The sequence below is a fragment of the Pseudopipra pipra genome, chromosome 3, assembly GCF_036250125.1.
Source record: "Pseudopipra pipra isolate bDixPip1 chromosome 3, bDixPip1.hap1, whole genome shotgun sequence".
Lineage (NCBI taxonomy): Eukaryota > Metazoa > Chordata > Aves > Passeriformes > Pipridae > Pseudopipra > Pseudopipra pipra.
Window position 1 is genome coordinate 113,613,450 of NC_087551.1, and position 27,016 is coordinate 113,640,465.

General features: G+C 50.2%; 1 protein-coding gene and 1 pseudogene across 1 annotated transcript; one reads left to right on the top strand and one right to left on the bottom strand.

Moving 5' to 3' along the window:
• Nucleotides 1–5,596: 5,596 nt before the first annotated feature.
• Nucleotides 5,597–7,404, bottom strand: LOC135410662 (gallinacin-7-like). The gene is made up of 4 exons (XM_064647375.1): nt 7,140–7,404; nt 6,170–6,255; nt 5,967–6,087; nt 5,597–5,718 (listed from the first exon to the last, which is right to left on the bottom strand). The coding sequence occupies exons 2-4, from the start codon at nt 6,225–6,227 to the stop codon at nt 5,709–5,711; spliced, it is 189 nt and encodes a 62-aa protein (XP_064503445.1). The 5' UTR covers nt 6,228–6,255; nt 7,140–7,404; the 3' UTR covers nt 5,597–5,708.
• A 7,347-nt stretch (nt 7,405–14,751) lies between these two features.
• Nucleotides 14,752–25,393, top strand: LOC135412233 (interferon-induced very large GTPase 1-like; annotated as a pseudogene).
• The last annotated feature ends 1,623 nt before the right edge of the window (nt 25,394–27,016 follow it).

Here is a 27,016-nt window from a genome sequence, read left to right on the forward strand (position 1 = left end):
ATCCAACCAGAAACAAGCTGCTTTTCACTTCCCAACGATAAAACAGGGTTTCTCTCTCAACCTGTTGAAATTTGTTTCTGGAAAATCCCAGGTTATTCATGCAACACTTCTTGTGACACTCTGGTTTGTGTAAGACACGTTAACCCACCACGGTATGTGTCAAACATCTTGGGACACACGTTGAACTGTCCCTGCTTAGGAGCAACATAATCCATTGCAATGCGAAGCATTTGCGTGTTCCTCTTCCCTCCCAGTTAATTTATTCTCTGTTCCATTAGTACAGAATCAGAGAATCACAGAATGGGTTGGCTTGGAAGACCATCTTGTTCCAACCCCCTGACATGGCCAGGGACATCTTCCACTATCCCAGGTTGCTCCAAGCCACGTCCAACCTGGCCTTGAACACTTCCAGGGATGGGGCTGCAACAGCTTCTCTGGGCAGCCTGTGCCAGGGCCTCACCACCCTCACAGTGAAGAATGTTTTCCTAATATCTAATCTAAACCAACTCTCTTTCTGATTGAATCCATTCCCCCTTGTCCTGTCACTCCAGGCCCTTGTAGTCTCTCCCCATCTTTCTTGCAGGCTCCCTTCAGATACTGAAAGGCTGAAATTAGGTCATGTTGTTGTTGGGACGGACTACAACATGTAATATTCAGCAAGAAGGTTTATTGGAAAGAATAAGGAAGCAGCAGCAGCCACGAGCTGCAATTTACAGCCTCTTAAATACAGCTCTTTTGGTACATGTATATCACACAGATAGGTCAGCTCAAATACACAAACTACAATTCTCACAGCTAATAGGTAGATTTTAGCTGGACTTTCTCAGTCCTACTTTCTCACAACATTTCTCTGCACCTGTCCCTGTATTCCTTTGATGTTTATATTTTTCTCAGTCTCTCTGTTCAAAACAAGTCCTCGTTCTCATGAGACAGTGTTCCCCATTCCCATGGGACAGCTCTTCTCCTGCTGCTCCTCTGCTCTCTCAGGATGCATCAGTACGTTGTCAGGACCAGGGCCTTCATTCTCAGCCACCCTCTCACTCCACCTCAGGGGCTCGGTCCAGCCGAAATTCCCCACAAGGTCACACCGAAACCTCCTCTTCTCCTGCTGGACAATCCCAATTCCCTCAGCCTTTCCTCACAGCAGATCTGCTCCATCCCTCTGATTACCTTGGTGGCCTCCTCTGGACTCGCTCCAACAGCTCCATGTCCTTCTTGTTCTGGGGACCCCAGAGCTGGAGGCAGCTCTGCAGGTGGGGTTTCACCAAGTTAGATATTAGGAACAAATTTTTCTCTATGAGGGTGGTGAGGCCCTGGCACAGGTTTCCCAGAGAAGCTGTGGCTGCCCCAACCCTGGAAGTGTCCAAGGGCAGGTTGGACGGGGCTTGGAGCAACCCGGGATAGTGGCAGGTGACCCTGCCCATGGCAGGGGGTTGGAACAACATGAGCTTTAAGGTCCCAGGTCATTCCATGAGTCTAAGATATGAAATAGTTTTTTAGATCATATTTTACTTTACACCTCACTTCAGTCAACAAATATTGTTCACTCAGTATTTTAATATGACATATAATGAATGTACTTAATAATTGGTAACGATATATTTGCCGATTTGAACTACTGGTGTTTGTAATTGACCAAGACCTCTGGAAATTACACCATATCTTGCAGAACATTTAGTATCAAAATTAAACTGAAATATTTTAATTGCTGACTGATTCATCAGTTTAGTTACTAGTGATGTAATTTTTTCAGTTCTTTGATATTAAATTCTAAAGTAGAATCATAGAACAGTTGGAATTGGAAGGGACCTTTCAAAGGTCATCTAGCCCAACCTTTCTGCAATTAGCAGGGACATCTTCAACTAGAACAGGCTGCTCAGAGCCCTGTCCAAGTATACAGGTATCCAGGAGAGTGCAGAAGTGTGCACACAGAGATATATACATGCATGTGAAAACACGCCTACAAATTATTTCCCTTAAAAGCATACCATGACATAGTTGTTTATTCTTTACTTATTTTTAAAAGTGAGCTGCTTCTGCAGTAGGAAAAAAAATGATAATTGAATTTCTGGTGTGTCTGTGAACTTCTGGACACGGAGATGAAAATAGAGGGAATAAAATTGCAAAAGCTGCAGTTTCTTCACCTCTTGCCAAGTGTTTGTGGTTAACTTGCCTGCCAACTGTTACTGTTACTCAACCCAATTCCTCAAGGAAACAAAGGTGCAGCATTAATTTTTACTGTCTCCAAGGTCCTATGTTCAAGTAATGTCAAACAAAGGCTTGGCTCTAATACTGAGCATCCTTAACACCATTTAATATAAATTCTACCTGGTCACGAGGCCCATTGGTGCCATTAAAAATACCTCTGGCTGGACATGGGGAAGGAAGAAGCAGAGGAGGGTTGGAGCATCTTTGGTTGCCCAAATCTCACAGGGGTGAGGGAGGCCTTAACAAGATTTTGGTTTGTAGTTCTTAGAGTGGACAATCTTTCCCTTTCCACCTGAAGCTCCTGTTCATAGGAGCAGAAAAGAGACAGCTTCATACCTCAGGAGGGGCATATCAATATTTTATCCTTCACAATCTCAGTGTTTTTCTCCAGTGCCTTTTTCTGGTAGAAGTGTTTTACACCAGGATCACAGTAGTACCAAGTGCTAAGTTGGTAAGTAATTCTCTCGATCATCTACTTTCTTGGTTTTTTTTTTTTTTGTGCAGAGGGAAACTTTTTTCATGGAGAGTTTCTTTTTCCCTAAATAACATGATTCTTTTTTCTTGTGTCATCAAAGTTCATAAGACGATCCAGCTACATTTCTTTCTATCTGCAGGGCAAGTTTTCACTCCAAGCTAGAGTTCACCAGTGATGTAACATTCCCTCAATCCTTTTCAGGTCCAGGTCACCCAGTCCTCTTTGGAGAAGGAGAAAAATTCTGATGGGGTCAGCATTTTATGTACTAATACAGTGCTGAAGAGCTGCTCTGCCTGATGCAGGAGGGATCCACTATTAAGGGAAGTGTCCTCACAAAGAGGTTGCAGAGTGTCAGGTGGAGAAATGTCTTTCACTGTTTTTAAATCAAGATGTTTGGGCAATTTTGCCAAGATCACTTATGAGAGAGGAAGGAGGATTTTATCTCAATCTTAGGACTTTGTATCTAGCACAGAAGGTGAGGCAATTAGGAGCAAAAAGGAGAATCTCAAACTCTGCTCCTAGTAGTTTTCTCTTGGAAAAAAAAAAGGCAAATATTAGGGATGTGTTTCAGTAGTGTAACCCCTACTTAAAATGCTACTACACCTGTCTGCTGTTCCATCCCTTGCCTCCAGAGGAAACTTAATTCGTGGCAATGATCCTCCAGGCACCTGGAAGTCATTGTATGCAGGCATGGATGGAAGATCAGTAATAAAAAGAGGCTGAGCCCTAGCAACCTGCCAAAGGACAGATGGTTTAACGTGCTCCAAAGAAGAGCTGGGTTGGGTAACACTGGTGGTTGGGAGCTGAGTTAACCTCAAACTGCTCCTCAGTGACACAGTAACATCATCCCTCTTAGCCTCTTTCATGTGCACCAATCCAAATTCCAGCCAGAAGATAGTCGATGCAGAGGAGAACAAGATATGCTTTGATGACGCTGTAGAGTGTTTATTATAGAAATTCAGACTCCTCTAGAGTAGCTACAAAAGCTGCTAGCAGCAGTTTCACTGCCAAAGTAGGTCCACCAAAAGGAGGAAACCAGTATTTAGATGTTCTATAGTGGTGAATTTGCAAGGCATGTGCTGCATTACAGTTAATAGGTAAAGTTTTGACCCAAGTCATAGAATAACCTGAGTTGGAAGGGACCCACAAGGATTATCAGTCCAACTCCTGGTCTTGCAGAGGACAACCCAACAATCCCACTCTGTTCCTGAGAATGTTGTCCAAACACTCCTCGAGCTCTGGAAGCCTTGGTGCTGTGACCACTGCCCTGGGGAGCCTGTTTGGTGCTCAGCCACCCTCTGGGGGAAGAACCTTTTCCTTATATCCAGCCTAAACTTCCCTGACACAACTTCAGGCCATTCCCTTGGGTTCTGTCACTGGTCATCATAAGAAGAGACCATTTGAATCAATAATAAATGCATGCAAAGTCATGCACTTCAAATTGTACACAAAATGTACTTAATCAAGCTCAAGACTTTAATTGTGTTGTTATCTTGAGTAAACAGGGAGAATTTATGAGACTAACATCTGTATGAACAAATCTGCCCTCCTTATTGTTTTTGACTTGACACCTAATTAAAGCTACAGGGGCATCAGTGCAGAGTCCAGTCTCTTGGTGTAAGTACCACACTATGACTGGCAGGTGTGCATGTGAGCAAAGCTCCTTGGTACAGGCCATGTAACCCAAAGTTCCTAAAATCCAAAGAATCCCTGTAAACTGAATTATGTTTTCTAGAGACAAATGGCAGAAGTGATCTCACCAAACTTCAGATGTCCTAAAGGTAAATTCAGATGTCCTAATGGTAAATATCTTCCTTTATAGACAATGGATCGGAATTGTTCGATAGATTTTTAGCTGGAGTGCAGATATTTATAATAAGATTGCTAGTAAAAAATAATAATAAAAAAACCCCAACAAAGTAACAGTAAGGACAGAAGTAACACAGAAATGTTGCATGAGGAGATGATGTGCAACAGCACCTCCTGCAGGCACTAATTCTGCAGAACAGCAATAACGGGAGCTGTGTCGGTAGCAGAGGCAGCATTTCCCCTTCAGAGTCTTTTTACATATGTTGGCACCTCTCCAAACCCACCCAACAAGTCAATAGGAGTCAAAACCACTTCAGTTTGGTAGTGTACTCCACTGGGCACTGATCTGTGCACATTCAGCAGCTGCTCCTGAAGAGACAGCAGCCAAATCACTATGTTGCACATCCATAACTTTTGGAAATGTGTTTCTTAGTCTCTTTCTCTTTCCTTCTTTGTACCTTTCTTTTTGGTTTGTGTGGTTCTCAGGGATTTGATGTAATACAAAATGGTCCCGTTTTTCCCTTGCATAAGGTCCCCTAGAAGTGATATTTCTCAGATGCCTCCAGGACCTCTGAAAGAAGCATCTGGAGACACCTTGGCTTTATCTACACTGCTGGGCCATGAGGGTGAGGAGAAAGACACAGAGAGCACACATTCTGTCTCTGACACCTCACTTGAAAATGTCATAATACCTTCAAGAAGCAGCCTGGAAACTCTTGGAATGTGTAACACAAGCACCCATTAAATCATCACAGAGAGAAGCAAGGCTTCATCCCTGACAGATACAATGGTCACTACAGGATTGTTCCAGGAATGTGGCCATTGGTAAGCAGGGAATGGGATGACCTACCTTTTCCCTGATGGTGCAGCAGGATGAATTGTCTGGCTGTAAAAGCCACCAGCCCACCTGTGTGTTACTGCCCATGACGGGAGCAGTTCTATGAACTATCCCCTCCTTCCCTACAAAAAACACCTGAGGTTCAACCACACAAAGGCCACTAGAACTGATTTTATTAAAGGAGGGGAAAGAAGCAGTTTCCACAGTGTTGCCTGGTTCACATTTGTGCTGATGTTTGCTTCACTTCAAGGGAAGATCGTGACAGACTTTCATCGCAGCGGGAACTGCTGTCACCAGGAGCGATGGGTCAGGGTGTTTCGGAAGCCATTGGATAGAAGCAGAAAGGATTTCCAAGGGGAATCTAGGGAGTATTCACCTTCACCACCCCCTGCATGGTGAAGAAGAGTCTCAGGTTACCTACTCATAGGTTTTCTATTGTTCACCCCCATCCCATGGCACCACAGCAGAGGCTGCCATGGGATGTGAATTCCCCCTGAGGATGCTCTGTGCAGCAGGTTTGGCATTGGAGAAGTGAGGCAGGATGGTGGCAGGAGCTGTGCCTCTAAAGCGCTGCTCTGGAGAAAAGACAAGGAGGATATCAGTCATTCCCACAGTGATCCCTGCGCTTCCACATACCTTCTGCAGCAAGAAAATCCATTCCGACATGTTCCGATCCAGTAGTATGGACGACGACATATCCCTGGGGTGCAGTGTCCATTTTGGGCCTCACAAGGATCACCTGGAATGAAGGGCTGACCTGCCCAGCAGAAAGAGAAGAGTCATTTACTATGAATATGAGCAAAAGGGGATGCACTCTACCTACCTACCTCACTCCTTACCTGAAGCCCCTTGGAGCACCAGGAAGACGACAACCAGGAGCTGGTAAAGGATCCTCATGGCCACAGCTGGGATGTGAATTCCTTACCTGTAATGAGCAGAGAGCACAAGATCAAAAGATACTGAATGGAGGGTCCCCTCCTGACTGGGAGATGAGGAAATGATTAAAACATACCCTGAGAGACTAAAGCCAAAATCTCCTAAATTACACTGAGTTTGGAAAAAGAACAGAGTGAAATCTGCATCCTTGGAGATATTCAGTTTCAGTGAATGCATCTCTAAACAACCTGCCCTAATTAGCACCATTTTTAACATGGATTCAGACTAGAAACTTCTGGACTACCTTTGAAACTAAAGTATTCTACAATTTTATGATGTTTTGGTGTTGTTCTTTGGTTTTGTTGTTTATAAAATATTGGTTTTCTTGCACTGAAATACCCCAGATCTGTTCAACACCAGGCAGGTTACTTTGGTACCCACATAGACCCACAAATTATTCCCCTTCAACCTACTCTAGTTCACAATGTTCAGAGACCCAGCCAATCATAATCCTTAGGAAACTCTAAAAAAGACATCTGCATCTCTTCAACATCAACTAAGGTGGCAACTCACTCAAAACGTTACTGGCATTCTGGCAAGATTTGTGGCTCAAAAGGCATCACTTAAGTGCTGTGCTGGCTGGGTGACTGCTTCTGTAGGAAACTACATATTTCTGTCTCTGATGCCTCAAGGGAAGGTTTCCATATCTCCTTTTCTCTTGGAAATCAGCAACCCAGTGTCCTCCTGCCAGCCCTGCAAGTGACCAACCAACCCATGGTCCTGTAGAACACATAGAGATCAGATGCATTCACTGGAGCAATAAGAAGGAAGGGATTAATCAAAGCAGAGACTTAGACTTGAGATTAACAAAAAGAAAAGAAGTGTATAAAGATGAAGAGGTAAGGGTGCCTCTCCAGAACCAGGCAGAGTTACCAGTGCAGGAGCTGGAGGATCAATGTTGCTCCCTGTCTGTTCTCCACGGGGTGCACCAGCCCCAAACTTGCATATAAAGGGTTGGGGATGTGACAGCACAGTCATGGGCCAATGAAAAAAAGCCCTTTCTGGCCAAAATTTGTCCTGAATGTCGGTTTCTTCCAGCGAGAAATGAAGGTCCACTTTGAGACTGCTTTCACCACAACCCCCCCGATGTTTGTGCAACCCATCTTGGACCATCCAAGTTTGTGTAAGATACGTTAGACCACAGGGTTGCATAAAATACCTGGGAACATGCAATGACTGCTCCTTCTGGTCCTGCAGGCTCTTTTTCCATAGAATCATACAATTCTGAGGAAGGGACCTTAAAGTTCGATTCATTCCAACCCTCTGCCATGGGCAGGGACACCTTCCACTAGACCAAGTTGCTCCAAGCCCCATCCAGCCTGGCCTTGGACACTTCCAGAGATCCAGGGGTAGCCACAGCTTCTCTGGGGAAACCTGTGCCAGGGTCTCACCACCCTCACAGGGAAGACTTTCCTCTCCTTCCTTACGAAAGAATCACTCAAGGTTCAACTGCATGAATGCCAGCAGAACTGATTTTATTAAAGGAGGGGAAAGAAATAATTTCCACAGTGTTGCCTGGTTCATATTTTGCTCGTGTTTGCTTCACTGCAAAGGAAGACTGTGAGAGCTTTTCATTGCAGCAGGAACTGGTGCCACTGTGAGTGATGGGATCAGGGTGATTTAGAAGCCATTTGATAGAAGCAGAAAGGAGAATCCAGGGAGTCTTCAGATGCTTCACCTGCTGTGTGGTGAAAAGGAAAGAGTCTCAGCTTCCCCACCCATATGTTTTCTGCTGTTCTACCAGTCTCATGGCGCCACAGCAGAGGCTGCCATGGGACGTGAATTCTCCCTGAAGACCCTCTACACAGAGAAGCGGCAGGCAGGGAGGTTTCTGGGGTGTATTGAGGATAATTCATGTTGCAGTTGATAAATGAACCTACCAGGGGTGGGCCATGATGGGCTTGCTGTTTACAAACAGAAAAGGGCTGGTGGGACATGTGGTGGTCAGAGGCCGTCTGGGCCACAGTGACCATGGAATGGAGTTTTCAATACTCGGTGAAACAAAGAGGGGCACCAACAAAACCTATACCCTGGACTTCTGGAAGGCAGACTTGGGCCTATTGAGGAGGCTGGTTTGGAGAGTACCTTGGGAAACAGCCCTTCAAAACAAAGGGGTCCAGGAAGGGTGGACAGATTTCTCAAGAAAGAAATCTTGAAGGCACAGGAGCAGCCTGTCCCACTGTGCTGAAAGGTGAGCTGGCAGGGAAAATCAGCCTGGCTGGGCAGGGAGCTTTTGCAGGAACTCAGGGAAAAAAAAGAGGGTGTGTAACCTTTGGAAAAAGGGCCAGGCAACTCAGGTAGTGTTTAAGAATGTCCTTAGGTCATGCAGACAGGAAAGCAGACAGCCAAAAGCTCAGTTAGAACTAATCTGGTCACTTCTGTAAAGGATAAGAAAAGCTGTTCTTATAAATACATCAGCAGCAAAAGGAGGAGCAAGGGAAACCTCCATTCTTTATTGGACGCAGTGGGGAATGTAGTTACCAAAGCTCAACTCCCAGGACAGGATTTCCTCAGTGTTCCCACAGCCCTGGCTCTCATCAGCACTGGGATTGACTGTCCTGGACACAGCGAATCCAAAGGGACACACAGGTGTCCCAAGACTGGCTCCTGTGCCAGCAGCACCAGGAGTGCAGCACCCAGACTTTGGGTGCCCTGGCAGGGGTAGCCCAGTCCCCGACGGTCTCGGGAAGGGTGCTGGGTCCCCCCGTTTTGGGAAGGGATGAGCGGAGGGATATGTGAGGAGCTTCCAGGGAGGACTGAGCCCATCCCCGAGACATCAGGGCGCCGAGCACTGAAGAGGGGACGGATGAGGCCGTGGCTGGGTAGATCAGGGTGGGCAGGCAGCCGTGGTGCCAAAAGCAGGAACAGCTCGTTCCCTCTCCCCCCAGATTAAGCGATGGAATAGGAAATCCTCGTGTCGCCCGCCAGAGGGGGCCGAGTCCTTGTTTGATTGTTTTCTTTCCTAATCAGCGCCTTAAATAAAGCTTAACTACCAGAGCACTTTGCCCTGTAACTGCGAGGTACAAACGGAGGCTGGGAGCAGTCCCGGGACGGTGGAAGCATCCCCGGGAGAGTGGGAGCAGCCCGGGAGGGTAAAAGCAGGCCGGGAGGAAAGGGAAGGCAACTCAATAGGGTGTGAGGAGTCTCAGGAGGGTGGGAATAGCTCCGGGAGGGTGGGAGCAGTCGCGGGAGGGCGGGAGCAGCCCCGGTACGGTGGAAGCAGCCCTGGAGGGTGGGAGAGCAGCCTCGGGAAGGTGGGAGCATTCCTGGGAGGGCAGGAGCAGCCTGGGAAGGCGGGAGCAGCCCTGTAGGGGGGAGCAGGCTGGGAGGGGACAGGGGGCAACCCGGGAGGGTGGGAGCAGCCCCAGGAAGGTGGGAGTAGTCCCGGACAGGTGAGAGCAGACCGCGCGGTGCCGGCACCCGGTGCGCTCCGAAACCTGTTGTCACTGACAATGCCTTAATTCCTTTATACCTACGGCAGCAATCCGCTTCGGGGAAGCTGTGGAGCAGCTGAGAAAGGACGAGGCGCGGCTTCAATACACCTTGGCTTTATCGCAGGGGGAAAGCGCGCGGCCCTGGGCACGGGAAGAGGCCGCCGGGCTCTTGGGTTCTGCTCAAGGCTTTGCCAGCAGGCTGCGCCGCTCCCGGGACAGCTTCACCCTGTCCCTGTCCCTGCTGCCACCTCGGGTCACATGTCCTGCTCTGAAGTTCCCCGGCCCAGCTGTGGCTGCTCCCTGCCCTGCAAAGACGCTCCGAGGGTGATATGATTTGAAGCTGGCTCCCTGCCAAGTCTCCAAACCTTACCACCAGAAGTCCCCGTCTCCCCCCCCCCCCCCCCCCCCCCCCCCCCCCCCAAACCTCAGGGAGAAAAGGGAGAAAAAAACTAAGAAAACCCGGAACGAGAGAGAGACAACCAAAGTGAGATATATAAATATATTTACACTTATATATATAATTAAAATATACAATTTCAAAAGGGAAAGGGAAGGGGGAAGGAAAAAAAAGAAGAAAACTAAAATAATATATATATATATATATGTATCCCAATTAGTGACACAATATCTAACAACTAAAAGAGTTAGCAAAGAAAATAGCTCACTACTCTCCTGGGACAACCGAGAGTCGCTCTGGAACGATCGCCGGCAACCTCCGTCTCCCAGGGTCGGCAAGGCCTAACCAGGCCTCGCTCCCCAACACGGCAGACTCAACAGCAGGGAACCTGCACCTCCAGGCCGCCAGAAGGAAAGAGAACGAAGGCTTCTCCTCCTTTCTTCTTATAATCTGTCTTACGTAAAAATCGTAGGGAATACTGGGTAAATCTGGACCCTTCCTTGGTTACAAACTGGTCACCAAGGAAGGCCTAGCCCAAACTACCACAGAGGGCTGGAGCCCCTCTGCTCTGGATCTTGGCTGAGAGAGCTGGGAGGGTTCACCTGGAGAAGAGAAGGCTCCAGGGAGACCTTAGAACCCCTTCCAGTGCCTAAAGGGGCTCCAGGAGAGCTGGAGATGGACTTGGGACAAGGGCTTGGAGGGACAGGACAAGGGGGAATGGCTTCCCACTGCCAGAGGGCAGGATTAGATGGGGTACTGGGAGGGAATTCTTGGCTGGGAGGGTGGTGAGGCCCTGGCACAGGGCCAGAGAAGCTGTGGCTGCTCCTGGATCCCTGGATGTGTCCAAGGCTGGATGGGGCTTGGAGCAACCTGGGATAGTGGAAGGTGTCCCTACCCATGGCAGGGGGTGGGACTAGAGGATCTTGAAGGTCCCTTCCAAGCCAAACCATTCTATAATTCCATGATTTTGGATGTCTGATGTCCTGGAGATTCTCACCTTGACTCACTGTAAGCTTTTCTTCCCATGGCTTGACCAAAACACAGCCCAAATCTTGGCAAACAGCCCCCAGTGCCACCTGAGCTCTCAACAGCCTGGACTTGCTCGCCTACCAATATAGGTGATTCCAAGAAACCAGGATTTTTCTCATTTAACTGTATTTTGATGATGGGCCCAGGTTAGAAGAACCAGATGAACTCTCCAGAGAAACCTAAACCAAATCTGGCAGGGGCAAAGGGAGAGAAAAACACAGAGAGGAAGCTCCTGAGAGTTATCACATTCTTTCCTTGGGACTCCTCCATGAGGGAAGGGACAACTGAACCTTTGGAATCACAGGCAACTGTTGATGGGAACTGTTCGAAAGTCTAAAGCTGTGAACAGTGAAGCTGAGAGGGAGGATTTGGCGTTGTTAGTCTGCTGTGGTGGTGGTGGAGTGTTTTGTTAAGAGGGCAGTGAGCTGGGATGGGAAGAACAAGGCTCTACCTACTGATTCCAGGGAAGCAGCATTTCCCACATTACCCTGTGATTTTAAAACAAGGGCACTGGGTTGTTGTCTGCTCTGTAGGAAGAGCCAGTTCCTAATCTGATGCCAGGGGCACATTCCCCTGGCAGCCAGAGGAAAGGTGGTATATCCAGACAGGTCCTTGTCAGGAGGCCCAGCGAGTTCAACCCCCTCCTCTGTCCCAGTCACTTGGGAAGGCCCAGACCCAGAGGCCTCACCAACACGCACTGGAATTCCCAGCAGAGCAGGTGACAGATCCCCATCCAGGAACACGCAGCCTCACCAGAGGCACAGAATCCGGGTCAAAGTACGCCATGAGGAAGCAATTGAAGACAAGCAGCGGGAAGCCAGAGAACGTTACCAAGTTTGGGGCCAGCCAGGTAGGGAAGATCTGTGGGGAAGCAGCAAAAGAGCAGAGGAACTCATTAAAACATGGACAAAGGAGCACGTGCTGCTCCAGCCATGGGTACAACTGGCTGGGTGTCGGACGACACCGTCAGGAGGATCCGGAGCATCCCAAGCAGCCGGAAGCCTTGGGCTGGGATGCAGGGATCTTTTGGCTGGGATACAGGGACTCAGGGCAGGCTGCAGGCAGCCCCTGAGGGTTAGGAACACCACAAAGGAAGCAGCTGAGGGTGTCACAGAGGTGGCTGACAGGGCTCACCTTGGGGATGGCATTCCAGAAGGGATGCATCACCATCACGTACAGGGACAGGGAGTTGCTGCCCACGGTGCTGTACTGGGAACCACAAAGAGAAACAAAACCAACAGTCAGGGCTCAGAAACACTTGGGAAAAGCCAGAGATCCAGAATCATAGAATGTTAAGGGGTGGAAGGGACATTATGGATCATCTGGTCCCAACTCCTCCACCATGGGCAGGGACAACTCCCACTATCCCACTTATCCAGCCTGGCCTTGAACAGTTGCAGAGCTGGGGCTCCCACAACCTGTTCCAGGGTTTCACCACCCTCACTGTAAAGAATTTCTTCCCAATATCCAACCTAAATTTCCCCTCTTTCAATTTGTGTCCATTACTCCTTGTCCTGTCACAACAGTTCCATGAGGACAACAACCACCTGACTCTCGGTATTGCAACAATCCCAAAAAGGATCCCCAGCTCCAGTAGCCAAAGACCCGCAGAGGCAGCTCCCGGGCACATCTCACACCTGCATCCCCTGCACACGGAGCAGCCCCAGGAGAAGAGCAGGTACAGTGGCCACCACAACGGTTTTTGGAAGATGGGAAGAAACCCATGGACATGCAGCCCCCTTTGCAACCAAAGCTGCACCCCAGGGCCACACCACAGGCCTGGTGGCACTTGTCCAAGTGACAGTCCCATGTCCCCAAGCACCCACAGCAGTGGACTGTCCCACCAAGGACAGCTTGGGTTGCTCCTGCTGAGCGACCCTGGAGAGTCCAGGGACCTCCTCAGCTAAGCACAAAATTTACAAAGACTAGAACAAAAGCTAAACACACTTGTTAACACAAAGCAAAAAGAAAGAATAGAGCTGCTTCCCACTAACACACATTTTAACTCACTAAGATAAGGAAATGCACACCTGAAAGCAAACCACAAACAGTGAGTCAGCAATAAAGTACAATATGGGACAACAAAAAAAAAAGAATATAAAGTAAGATATGTACTCAGTAAGTTACAAGGTGTAGGGCAAAGTAAAATTAATATCTATAAAACAAAGTAGGAAAGTACAATTATTAACTAAGGTATCTATGGGGTAAAGGTGAAAGACAGTAATCTATAAGGTATAAGACAAGGTTGTGGTAAAGAAAGCAGAGTAAATGGTTGCTCACCCCTCCAGTGTCCGAAGGAGTGGAAGGAGACAGGGCAGCTCGTTAGTTACCCCTGCAGAGATGATGGAACTTCCTCTCCATTTTGCTCATGTCCGATCTCTTTTTATACTTTTTTTTCTTAGGCAGCTTGAGTGACTATAGTCAATAATAATTTTTGGGGTGATAGACAGATGACATAGGCCTAAGGGTCAGCTCCCTGTGTTCCCATAGGATGTTGCAAAGAAAGGCCACACTATTTCCATAACACTCCATCCTTCCTTAATCCTATCAGTCTGTTGTCGGGAAGTCTCCCCATTTTATTGAAGGCTTTCAGGAAGCCATTGGGGTCTCTTTGTCCCTTTTTGTGTAACCTGTTATCATCTGACAATGGGTTTCTGGGAATGCCCCCTCCAGGTGCTGAGGTGTTTCCCATAACCGATCAGGATGGTCATCATGGCCTTAAATTGGTCTATCACCCTATACCCTGCATGGAGCACCCAGGGGACTCCTGATGTTCACCCACCAACCTCCACCCTTTGGAAATGGCAACTTCAGCTCTCCAAACTGGACATAGGCTAGGAGAAGATGCTGATCCTTCACCAGGCAAATGCTTCCAACTGCTCTGCCCTACCTGGGTAAGAAAAAAAGAGAAGGGAGAGGTTTTACCCCTCATCCCACAGCTTCTACAACATTTCAGGTGCTCAGGGCATGTTTGTATTGGGGAAAATAAAAATACAAATGAACATCATTTCCTGTCAGAAAGTTAAACTTTGACCTGCTTTGGCTCTGGAGAGCAGCATAAGCTGTTATCTGCTCTCCAAGCACAGATTACTCAGGTTGAAGTCCTCTTCCACAGATAACACTTTGATAAGAATCCCAAGCAAATTCCATAGGCTATGGAACTCAGCTCACACCTTCAGTGCTGGGCAGGGCAGAACCTGCTGCCCACCCACCCTCTGTCCCCATGGTTGGAACACCCACCCCAGCTCCCCAGCACGGGTACCTGCTTGAGTCTAATCCCGACCACAAAATCCCAGACTGGTTTGACCTGGAAGGGACCATAAAGCTCATCTCATTCCACCCCCTGCCATGGGCAGGGACACCTTCCGCTATCCCAGGTGCCTCCAAGCCTGGAGGCACCAACCTGGCCTTGGACACTTCCAGGGATGGGGCAGCCACAGCTTCTCTGGGCAACCTGTGCCAGGGCCTCCCCACCCTCCCAGGGAAGAATCCACTGAAGTCTCGCTCTCCAGCACAGCAGCTCCAGGCAGGACACACAGAGGAATGAAGCTCTGACAGTCCCACCACCTTCCTGAAGAGTCCTGACCTTATCCCAAGTTGTGTTGGTGCAGTGGAAATCACTTCTCTATGGATACACAACATGGAGAAACACTTGATACTGATGACAGGCTTTGGAGAGCAGCCTGCCAATTCCAGCTGCATCCAGGAGCTCTCTCTGCTTGGACGCATTAAATCTCCATGAATATGGGTCACCACCACTTCCACTATGGTTGGAGGTGATCAGCTGCAGAAGGATGCACAGATGGTGGGCACAGGGGTGGGAATGATGACAATGCCCAGCTCCTGCTGCTTTTCATGGAATCATAGAATCATGACAGTTGGAAAAGACCTCCCAGACCATCAAATCAACCTCTCATTGATCAACTTTTCACCCCGAACCAAGCAGCAGCTCCCCAGTTTCACTTTCACATTTTGCTGCACTTAAACGCCCGATTATCAGGAATACAGCAGCCAACGCTCCACGGCCCTTATGAAAGGGAGAGCCGGGGCTGGATAACGAGTAGAGCTGCGCTGGGCTTCTCCCAGCCCGGGAGCTCCGGACATGGAGGGAGACGGTAGGACCTTGGGCCTGAGCTGCGGGGCTGGGAGCCGGGATCAGCGCGGAGCGGGAACTTGTTGGTCTTCTGCTTCCCATTCTGTAATTTTCCCCATGGCTGGGGAGATGCCAGGGAAACCGAAGAGGGGTCAGAGGGCAGTGGACGGGTGGTCTGTGCTCCGAGCGGGGCTGGAGGAAGCCGCCCGTGCTCACAGCCGGTTTGCGGCAGTTCGGGGGATCCGTGTGCGCTGCGGGGGCTGAGCTGGGAGGGTGGGAAAGAGGAGGGGTGAACGGGGAGGGAGCGAGAGCGGGGAGAAGGAGTAGGATCTGGGGGGATTCAGGGGCAGAGTGGTGTGTGCAGAGGTGCAAAGCCCGGCGCAGAGCCGGCAGCGGGGCTGGCTGGGGACAGATCCCTTGCGGAGTCCCTTCCCTTTGCATCCCGTGCCCAGCTGGAAACTCTCCCTGCAGTCGGGGCAGATCCTGCCCGCCCCGGGCACCACCAGCTCCAGGCGGGGTCCGGGGGGCTGCGCTGCCCTGAAGGCAGGAGCGGGGGGTGCTGGGGCCATCCTGGGGCTGGGGGTGCTGCTTGTGCCCTGCGCTGCTCCTTAGGGAGCAGGGCAGCTCTGGGGGGACGAGGGGGCCTCCTGGCACCTCCTGCTCTGGCCCCAGGCCTGGGGGGACACTTTGTCCTTTTCCTCCTTGTGGAGGGAGGGTGAGATTCACCTCTCTTACAGTCGAAACTTCACAGCCCAGAGCGCTCTGCTCCCTGCTGCAGCCCTTCAAAGGCACAAACACTTCCAGAGCCCATTTCCGTGGGGCAGAGCTGGGGAAAACACTCTCGGGGGGCTGTTCCCGGGAAACGGGGTGCAGGCAATCCCATGGCAGGTCCTCCTGCCAGCCTTGCTGCTTCCCTTTCTCGCTTTCAAAGAGGAAAGGGATCCCGAGCTGTCCCATAAACGTGCTCAGTGCTTCTCTGCACTAGCACAGTTGCATGTGGCTTTCTCCCTGTTCCTGAAGCAATAGGAAGTAGTGCTGGGACTGCAAAGGGTGCCTGGGGGCTGGTTCAGGATCTGGCTGGGCTGGAGTTCATGTTCTCCAGCGCAGCCACCGGCACCTGAGACTGAGCCAGTGCTGGCAGCGCTGCAAGGGGAGAGAAGCTGGGAGGGGACAGAGCTGGGACAAGTGGCCTGAGGGGACAATATCCAGCAGTGGCCATGACCCAGCAGGTGCCTTCGAGAGCAGCCGCCCTGCCCCCGAGGCTCTGCTGCCCAGGCAGCAGCTGCACATCTGCCCCTGAGGGGAATTGATGACTGAAGTCCCTCCTTTGCTTTGCCAGCACACCCAGTTTACCTCTGCTGCCTGAACTCCCCTGACCTGGCCCCAGCCGTTTTTCTTCCCTCTGCTTTTCCCCTTCTCTGTCCCATCCCACTGGCAGGAGTGCAGTAGCTGCTGGGGGGGCGGGGGCTCAGGGCCTGGTGGGATCCAACCCCAGTGCCATTTCTCCCTCTCCATCTCTCCTGGAGCCCCTTTAGGCACTGGAAGGGGCTCTAAGGTCTCCCTGGAGTCTTCTTTTCTCCAGGTGAACACGCCCAGCTGTCCCAGCCTGGCTCCAGAGCAGAGGGGCTCCAGCCCTGGGGGCATCTCCGTGGCCTCCTCTGGACTCGCTCCAGCAGCTCCACGTCCTTGTGCTGTTGTTTCCCAGAGCTGGAGGCAGCTCTGCAGGTGGAGTCTCAACTGGATGGCACAGAGGGGCAGAATCCCCCCTCCTGTGCTACCCATGCTGTGGGGCACACAGAGGGTTTCTGGCCTGGGTCCAGCCTCTCACCCACCAGCACTCCAAAGGGCTTCTCCCCAGGGCTGCTCTCCAACCATTCTCTGCCCAGTCTGTCTTTGTGCCTCGGATTCCCAAGACCAGGTGCAGCCTTTTGCACTTGGACTCCTTGACATTCATGGGGTTTTGCACTGGCCCAACTCTCCATCCTATTGAGGTCCTTCTTGTGGGATGTCCTGGTTCCAGCCAGAATGGGGTTAAGTTTTTGGGGTTCACAGAATCACAGAATATTCTGAGTTAGAAGGGACCCACAACAATCATCGAGTCCAACACCTGGCCCTGCACAGGACCATCCCCAAGAGTCACATCATTTGCACAAGTGTATCATCCAAATGCTTCTTGAGCTCTGTCAGCCTTGGTGCTGTGACCACTGCCCTGGGGAGCCTATTCCAGTACGCAGCCACTCTCTGGGTAAAGAACCTTTTCCTCATATCCAACCTAAACCTGCCCTGACACAACTTCAGACATTCCCTGGGGTCCTGTCACTGGTCCCCACAGAGCAGAGCTCAGTGCCTGCTCCTCCTTTTCCCCTCCCAAGAAAATTGTAACTGCAGTGAGGTCTCCCCTCAGTCTCCTCTTCTCCAGCTGAACATACCAAGTGCCCTCAGTGTCCTCACTTGGCTTCCCCTCTAGGCCCTTCTGCCTCATCTGCTTGACTTCCCACATTTGGGAATTTCCTGCTCCTGCCCTTAGGAGGTGGTGCATAAAAAGTGACCAGCACTGATGGAGCCCAGCCCCTTCCAAAGCCTCTTCCCAGGGGCCATCCCAAACTCTCTCCCTGAGCAGCCTGGCGTCTGTTCTCCTCAGAGAGCCTCTTAGAGGAGCCTGGGGCCTCTCACAACAAACCTTAGGGAAAGTCTCTTTTCTTCCCCCACAGCCACGGCTTCACATGAGGACACCCAAAAGGGGGATGGAAAAGCACAGCTCCTGGCAGAGGCATTTCAGAAGGAAGGACTGGAGGCTGGATACTGGCTCCCCAAACTGTCCCAGATCCTGGGAGTCCAGTGCACAGAAGCCCTGCAACATCTGCAATATGAAGACTACCTTAAGCTGGAGTGCCAAGTGCGGCACTCCTGGGAGAAAAAGGCGCTCCAGAAACTCCTGAAAATACCAGACAACAAAGCAACTTCTGAGGAGCTGCAGAAGCAGCACTTGGAGAGGACAAAGCAGAGACAAGAAGTGGCCAAGAAAGTCCTGAAGGAGCTGACAGAAACGCCCAAGAGCCGCAGCCAGACCCAGGATGCTGTAAGGCAGAAAGCAGAGGCTCAATGGCAAGCCATGGAGATTCCCAAGGAGTTCCGGTCAGCGCCAAAGAAGCCTTTGGCAGATGTGCTGGAGAGCAAATTGAAGCAGCTGGAGCAGCAGGAGTCATCAGTGGGCAGGAGGGAGAACATCCCCGACACAGAGGTGCTGAGGCAGGCGTCAGGGGGACTGGCCCTGCAGGGCATCTACAGAACCAGCAGAGCTGAAGATGTGCTGGCAAAGCGAGAGCAGCTCATCAGGGTTCCTGAGGGATTCCAGCTCATCGGTCCAGAGCAAGGATTGGTGCTTGAGAGGAAGGAGTTCTCCTCCAATGCAGCAGAATCCTCTTTCACCAAGTCCATGGAGCAGCTGGGCTTCACCATCAGTGCTTCTGCCAAAGCCGAGTTCTGGAGGGTTAATTTGGGCCTTGATGTAGATCACAGCAGCTCCTCACAGTCAGAGGACACCCACCAGTCCAAGTCTGAGCAGAACTACTTTTGCATCACCAAGTACCAGTACATCCCTCTGGCCTCCTGCTTCTTCCAAAGGCATCAGCTTCTCCTCTCGGATACAGCCCTGCAAGAGCTGCAAGATGTGGAGCAGCTTTTGAGCTTCACTCGCGAAGAAGACAAGCCCAAACTGCTGGAGAGCTTCTTCCACAGGTTTGGGTCCCACGTTGACCAGGGTCCCTTCCACTTTGGAGGAATATTCTGGTGGAAGGCGTCTACAGAAGGATGCAGAGGCGAGCACCAGGAAGAGATGAAGCAACAAACATCTGAAGCCCTGAACAGCTTTGTCAGGGCCAGTCTCGGTGGCTTTGGGGCCAGTGGAGGAGGGGCCTCAACTGTTTCCCAGTCCAGCTCAAAGGCCACTCTTGAGGGCAGAGCTGGAGAGAGCTCCCACACAGCAATTCAGCTCTATGTGGTCAACACAGGGGGCCCATCAGAGACAGATTCTCTTCCTCAGTGGAAGACGGGACTTGTGTCCAATAAGTCAACGTGGTGCGTTATCGACCGCGGCTTCCAGCTGATCCCAGTGTGGGATGTCATCCTGTGCAATCACAGCAGGGATTTTCAGTCCATCTATCGAATGAGCAGCGCCCTCAGGGCTGCATACAAAGCACTGACGAATCAGAGCGTTGACACCACTTTTAGAGAGGAACTGGCCAGTGCAGTGGAAGATGCCAGAGATTTCATGGAGTTTGTGAAGACCTGGGAGGGGACAGTAGATGAAAGGAAACTGCTCATGCTGATGGATCTAAAAGAGGATTTGAATGCAAAAACCAAGAACCCCAGTGTCTGGATTGAGGTGTGCCTGTCGGACAAAGCCCTGCAGGAGGTCCTGGTGAACACTGTGAGGAGTTGCCAGGAGTCACCTCCAGAAAACTCCACCTCTATCAAGGCACTGTTGTGGAGCCTCCTGGATCCTCATATCAATTCTGTCAAGAACTTCCCCAAGTCTTCCTTCATTATGCAATGGATCTTCCAGACTGAGCACAGGCTTCCCAAAACTCCCAAAGCCTTTGTGCTTGAACAGCTCGTGGAGACACTGCAGGAAATGATAGAGCACATCCATGCTGTCACCTACGCACCAGGAACCTCTGCTACTGCCATTCAGAAAGCAAAGATAGAAGCCACCTGGAGTACAATCCGTGCGATTCATTCCTCACTCCAGTCTCTCCAGGAAAGGGCTCAGAAGAACATGCAAGTGTTGGTGCTCTTAATTGCGACCAGCATGGGGTATCAGGTGGACAGCAACACTTTTCAGCGCCTCCTTGAACATCAAGAAATTCAGTACATGGCAAAGGCAATGCAAGCGGCACATGAGCAGTATGTGAATCTGAAGGAGCAAGATGCTGACAGAGCTGAGGCCTCCCTTCTGCTGACAGGTCTGACTGTGACACCTGAAAGTCAAGAGCTGTCCCCAGAGCAGAAGAGGGAGCGTTTAGTTTTCATGGAAAGGCACATGAAAGGCTTATGGTCCACAGGGATAAAGAATCTCCTCCAGAAGCACAGGGAATGCGAAGACTGGGAGATGCTGGAATGTGACTTGTACAAAACCATGTTAAGCGGCAGCAAATCCAAAGCAAATCAAGGCATTGCAAACCAAGAGTTCCTCCACTTGCTCAAGCGCCTTGGACTAGAAAGTCGCTATCCAAGAAAAATGGGGATGGGAGATTTCCACATCATCTGCAAGACATCTCTGCATGACAGACAGCCCAGCAAGGACCAGGAACTGCCATTTCACTTCTTGCAGAAGCTCTCAACCGTGGATTATCGGGTGAGGTACCTGACTTGCAGGGAGGGGAGCAACCCAGAAACCACAGAGCAAGAGCACAAAGCCTCAGACTCCTTTGAAAACTTTGTAAATGATTTGGAGGAAGCAGCCCCTGAAGCTGCAAGCAGGGAGGGCCACGTGCACCCCATGGACCTCCAGATGGCAATTTTCCACTGTGCTGATGACTCCTTGAGACAGTCCATTGCAACCAAGCTGGCCTTCTGCCAACTGGCACTGCCTCTGCTGGTGCCCAAGCCGGGCACTGCCCAGATTGAGTTCCCACTCTGGGCCCTCAGCCAAATCAAAAGGAGCTGGAAGGAGGCGGAGAAGTCAGGACAGCAGCCCAGAATGAACAGTTACAATAACAAACTCATTCATCAGGCAGAGACACCCATCGTGTCCTTCATCCGCATTGGCACCTCTGCCTCGTCTTCCAAGTCTCAGCTCCTCAATGCTCTGCTGAGCAAACAAAGACACGACACCTTTTTCCACCGCCATTGCCGAGGCAGCACCAGAGAGTGTTTGCTGATGGAAGGTGTTGTGGAGATTGCCTGGTACTGTCCCCGGGGGAGCCCTGATGACACCTTTGAGTGCTGTGTGGCTTTCTGTAACCTGCATGGGGATGCCAGGGGTCACGAAGAACAGCTGCAGTTCTTACAGGAGATCTCTGCTGTGAACGTGGCTCTTGTATCCGAGTCTGAGCACACGCACAACAGAGGAAAAAAACTTCTGCGTGACCTGTCGCAGTCGCAAAGGCCTCTGGTTTGTCTTCTCACTGACAAAGAGAACGTTGCAGCTGGACAATCCAGGAAAAACATAACAATAGGGATCAAGAACAGAAATGAAGCAGCAGTGTTGGACGAGCTGAGCAAAACAATCAGGAATCTCCTGGAAGGGTCCAACCCACGTTTCAGCCTGGATGCCTGCCTGGACAAAGCTCGCCAGCACGGATTCTTAGTGGATGAAGATCGACCCGAGTGTGTGACAGCCAAAGCAAAGGCAAAGGAGCTGGTGACCCTTATGAAGAAAGAGAAGCTGTCTGAGATCAACTCTAAGCTCCTGCCTCTTCAAGAAAAACTGCGGCACCAGCGGAGCCAAACTGATTCTGAGAAGGCAGCAATAAGAAGAAAGCAATTAGAGCAAGCTTTCCCCCTCAATCAGCTAATGAAGCCATTCCTTGGCTTTCTCCTGTCACAGCCTGTAGATACCAAGAAATACTTCCTGCAGTGGATGAAGGTCTTTATGGACAACTTGTCCTCTGGTTGCCTTGAAGAACTGAGGAGAGACCAACACAAGTTACGGTCTGAAATTCGCACAAGAAAGAAAGACCAGGAAAAAACCAGTGAGTTAAATGCCCTCTCTGAAGAAATCAAAGATTCATCCGTTGGCCTTGAGCACCTTTTAAGAGAGGTAGGGCAGATTTATGAAGTTCGGGAAGTAATGAGTTCAAAGCATGAAAATGTTGTCAAACTGCCCCAAGTTGCAGCAGATCTGATGGTTTCGGGGTATCCCATGGAGCTGATGAATGGAGATGCTTCTTACCTCCCCCTGCGCTGGGTGGGAGCAATCTTTGACAGCCTAATTGAGAGGCTGGGGGACAAACGAGTGTTTGTTCTCTCCGTGCTCGGCCTGCAGAGCACAGGGAAGTCAACCCTGCTGAATGCCATGTTTGGGCTGCAGTTCAACGTCAGTGCGGGGAGATGCACCCGGGGAGCGTTTATGCAGCTCCTTCCACTGGACGAGGAGCTGCAACAGGACATGGGCTTTGATTACATGCTGGTTGTTGACACAAAGGGGCTTTGTGCCCCAGTCGTGGGCAGTAAACAGTCCCCAAATCGTGACAACAAGCTGGCCACCTTTGTCATTGGCATCAGCAACATGACCCTGATCAACATCTTTGGGGAAAATCCCTCAGACATGCAGGATGTTCTTCAGATCACTGTGCAGGCTTTTCTGAGGATGAAGGAAGTACATCTTTCCCCAAGCTGCCTGTTTGTCCACCAAAATGTTGGAGAACTTACTGCCAAGGAACAGAACCTGGGAGGACAAAGACTTTTTCAGGAGATGGTGGATGAAATGACAGTGGCAGCTGCCCAGCAGGAATTCTGTGACATCATCCACTTTGATGTGAACACCCACATTCACTATTTAGCTCACCTGTGGGAAGGAAACCCCCCAATGGCACCACCCAACCCCACCTACAGCCACAACGTCCAGCAATTAAAGAGAAAAATTCTCCAGGTTGCCAAGAAAGAGTCACAAGGCAGCATTTTGAGGCTCTCGAGCCTGAAAGTTCATATTGGTGACCTCTGGAATGCTTTGATGAATGAGAACTTTGTTTTCAGCTTCAAGAATTCACTGGAGATTGCTGTGTACAGGAAACTGGACACTGCCTTTAGTCAGTGGACCTGGAGGCTGAGGAGTCACATCTCAGAGGTACAAATGAGACTGGGCAACAGGATTCAAAATGGAGACTTGCAGCAAGTCAGCAGAGAACACCTGGAAGGGCTCGTGCAAGAGACAAGTGATGCCATCATGACAGACATGGTAAAGTTTTTCAGGGAAGTCAAAGACTGTGAGATGCAGGTCCAGTGGAAAAGCAGCACAGAGCTGAAGATGAAAGATCTAAAAGAGTCTCTTCTTCTTGAAACTCAAAAGAAATGTGAGAATCTCATTGAACTACAGAAGAACCAGAGAAGACTCAATGTAAAGAAGTCAGAATATGAAGATGAGCTGCTGAGAAGGAGCAGGGAGTTGGCTCTGACTCTGAAAGGCAAGAGCCTCAGTGAGAGAGAACTGAGAGACAACTTTACTGCTGTCTGGGACAAGTGGATTGCTGAAGTCTCCCATGCTACTCCCCCTCCGGAACAGGTGGATATTGATGCAGAAATAGAAGATGTCCTTCTGGAGCACTTTGAGGAGCCTGGTATTTCTGCACAGATCAGGTCATTTCCCAAACACAGAGAATTTTCTTTGGATTTGGAGAAACATGTCTTGAAGAAAACACATTCTCGTTCCGTGTAGAAGAACATTCACAATGCTGATGTGAAGAACTTGCAGGGCATCACAGACAACATCATAAAATGTGTGAGGGCAAACATTGATAAGAAGGAACAGAAGAAAATGGATTACAGTCGAAATTTTATTCATGAAATAATCAATGAAGTACAGAAAGGTGTGAACTCCGTCCCCAGCAATGCATCATGTACATTTACCAGAGACTACAGCCTAGAATTATCTCTCTGCCTGTGCAGAATGGCAGGGGAAAAGTTTAAAGCCATGCACGAAGCGTTCTGGAAGGCAAATAACCCAGTCACCTACCTGAACAGCAAGAGAGGAGATTTCTTCATACATTTCCAGATTTCCTACCAAGGAGCCATTTCTGTCACAACTTTTGCTGACTTCCTTCGTGAAAAGATTGCCCCATCTCTCCTCCACGCTGTCTATGAGAGGACAGCTGAAGCCATCGCTGGAGACATGCAGGGGAAATTTCCAGACTTCCAGGGGAACAGAGCCAATCTGGAGGTTTGTATCCTGAGATTCCTGGCACAAGAAGAAAATTTTGGGTATTTCAAGCAGTACCTTAAACACCCAGAAGTGTTTTTTCAGACGTACATTGAGAGACGTGTTGCGAGTTACTGTTTAGATGAGAACAGGAGGCTGGAGAAGTTTTTAGCTTCCTCCCTTGATCTTCTCTATGGAAACATCTTGTCAGCTGTTGCTTCATCAACTGAAAAGGTCAAAGATAGAAATGACAGAGACAACAAAATGTCTCTCTGGCTGGATGAATTTTGTAGGGAACTGACAGAGGTGATGAACTTGCCCAGGAGTGACCTGAAGTGCATCGAGCATCAGGAGATCACAGACATTGAGTTATTGAAGAAAGCTATGACAGAAGAACTGGCTGCCCTGAAGGACGTGCTCAGGGGAAAATTTGCTACTGCTGATCTGGACTGGTTTGAAAGGCAGCCTCACACCCTCCTGGCAGAGCAGTTTTCAGGATGCTGGGCACAGTGTCCCTTTTGTGGGGCTGTCTGCACAAAGAGCATGCAGGGACACGATGGGGACCATCAGCTTGTCTTCCATAGACCAGAATTTTTGACAGGACGGAAGTGGCAAGGAACAGACCACCTGATCATTCAGATTTGTTCCAGCAACGTTACAAGTGACCATAACTTGGATGGTCAGAAAATGTATCCCTACAAGACATACCGGGCTGGAGGACCTTCTTATTCCAATCAGAAGATTCTTCCTGATTCATCCATGCAAGCTTACTGGAAATGGTTTGTGTGTCGTTTCAGAAGAGATCTAGAAACCTTGTACAATGGGAAATTTCAGGGCAAAGGAAAAATCCCTATGACCTGGCAGAGAATTACCAAGCAGGAAGCACTTGCTGAGCTGGACAAGTGTTATGCCATGCCGATGGGAAGGAAGAACCTCCATGGCTTTGCAGTTTAGAAGAACAGAGTACAAGGCTGTCCACAAAATGCTGTTTCAATGCTTATGCTCTCAAGCCACAGGAAGACAATGGTATCCAACTGTTTACAAATTTGGGTGAAATAAGGTGCGTTACTCCAGCCCTCACTCAGAAACTCCCTCACTTCCTGATCAACCAGAATCCTCTTCCCTTCCTGCCATAAACATTTCCCTCTGCTTTGTCCTTGAGTAAAACAAAAACCCTCCCTGTGGTGATCAGTCCCATGGCCAAGGTGGAGCCCAAGTGCCAGAGGAAGATCAAAGGCAGCACTAGGAAGCACCAACTCGATGAGCTGCTTCAGTGCAACCCCTTGGAGGTTTTGATAATAAAGGAGTTTGTTTGGACCAGCCTGGTCCCTGTGTCCTTACTGTCCAGGGAGCCCCAGCTGGGTGTGACTGAGCGTCTGTGCTGTGCACAGGGGCAGGTGACAGGGGGGTGGCCCTGGGCCAGGGTCTGGGGGAGGGGATGTGGCAGGAGAGGGTCTGCTCAGTTCAGGGGGTCTGGTCAAGGACCACCCTCACTGTCTGAAGGGACAGTAAACAGGGCAGGAAATAGGAAATAGGAAGCCACAAAGCAGGAGCTCCAGGAAAACCAATGTGAGTGGTAGGTGACAAGTGAGGCAGCAGTGGGACCCAAGCCTGGTGTGTGCCATGGACAGAGGGCTGAGAAGGTTTATACCAGCCAGGGTCTCTGACTGGGTGCTGCTCAGCTGGGAAACTGCAGGACAAAAGGGAACAAGCCCAAACTCTCTGCAGCCCCAGAGCTGAGAAAGCAGCCACGGAGCCAGGGACAGGAACCAAAGCTGGGCAGGAGGAGCACGTGCTGCAGGGGCTGAGGGCTGAGGATACTGGGAGGACCTGGGGGTGGGAGTGGATTTGGGCACTACTGGAGTCAGACTGGGAGTGCAGGTGCCCCTGGCCATGGTGTCAGCTGTGGGCTGAGGGGGGTCCCAGTGCAGGTACTGGGCTGAGAGGGGTCCCAGTGCAGCTACTGGAGTGAGTGGGGGTGGCCTCTGGCCTGGGCTGGGCTATCAGGCACTGCAGGGTCCCTCACCTGGTACCCTCACCTCTGCCAGCAGCTCCCAGCTCCTTGTCCATCACAATGAGATGGTTCTCTGCACCTTTCCATGTCTCTGCCAGGCCACCCTGGCCAGCATCTCCCTCGGGGGGATCATCTGGCACGTCCTTCCTTGCAGACATTGCTGTGGGAAGGAACAGAAACAGCTTTAAGGTCCTTTCCTACCTGACCAATTCTAGGACTAGGGGCCTTCCAGCGACACTGGGATGCAGCAGCTCTGCCATTCTGCAAGGGTTGGACCTGAGGTTGTGTAAAGGACTGATAAAAGGTAGGATCTGCTTTGCCTTTGCCTTGAGCATGGAGCTAAGAAGCCTTGCTGCAAAGGCCAGGCTGCTGCAGGAGCAGAGCTGCCTGCAAAATCTACAGGAGGCACTAAGGATGCTACAGGAGGTATCCAGTAAGCTGTCAGAGGCAAGCAGTGGAGCTATTTTTATCAAGAAAGATGGTCTTTTGATAAAAAGTTGTGACAATCAAGTACATGGCAAGGATCAATGCTGCTCTTTCCATCTGTTCTCCTCTGGGTGCACCAGCCCCAAACTTGGGGATGTGACAGCACAGTCATGGGCCAGTGAAAAAAAAGCCTTTTCTGGCCAAATTTCTCCCGAATGTCGGTTTCTTCCAAGGAGAAATGAAGGTCCACTTTGATACTGCTTTTACCACAAACCCCCTGATCTTTGTGCAACCCATCTTGGACCATCCAAGTTTGTGTAAGATACGTGAGACCACAGGGTTGCATAAAATACCTGGGAACATGTAGTGATTGCTCCTTCTGGTCCTGCAGGCTCCTTATTTGTAGAATCATGGAATGGTTTGGGATGGAAGGGACCTTAAATCTCATCCAGTTACAATGCCCTGCCATGGGCAGGGACATCTACCACTATCCCAGGTTG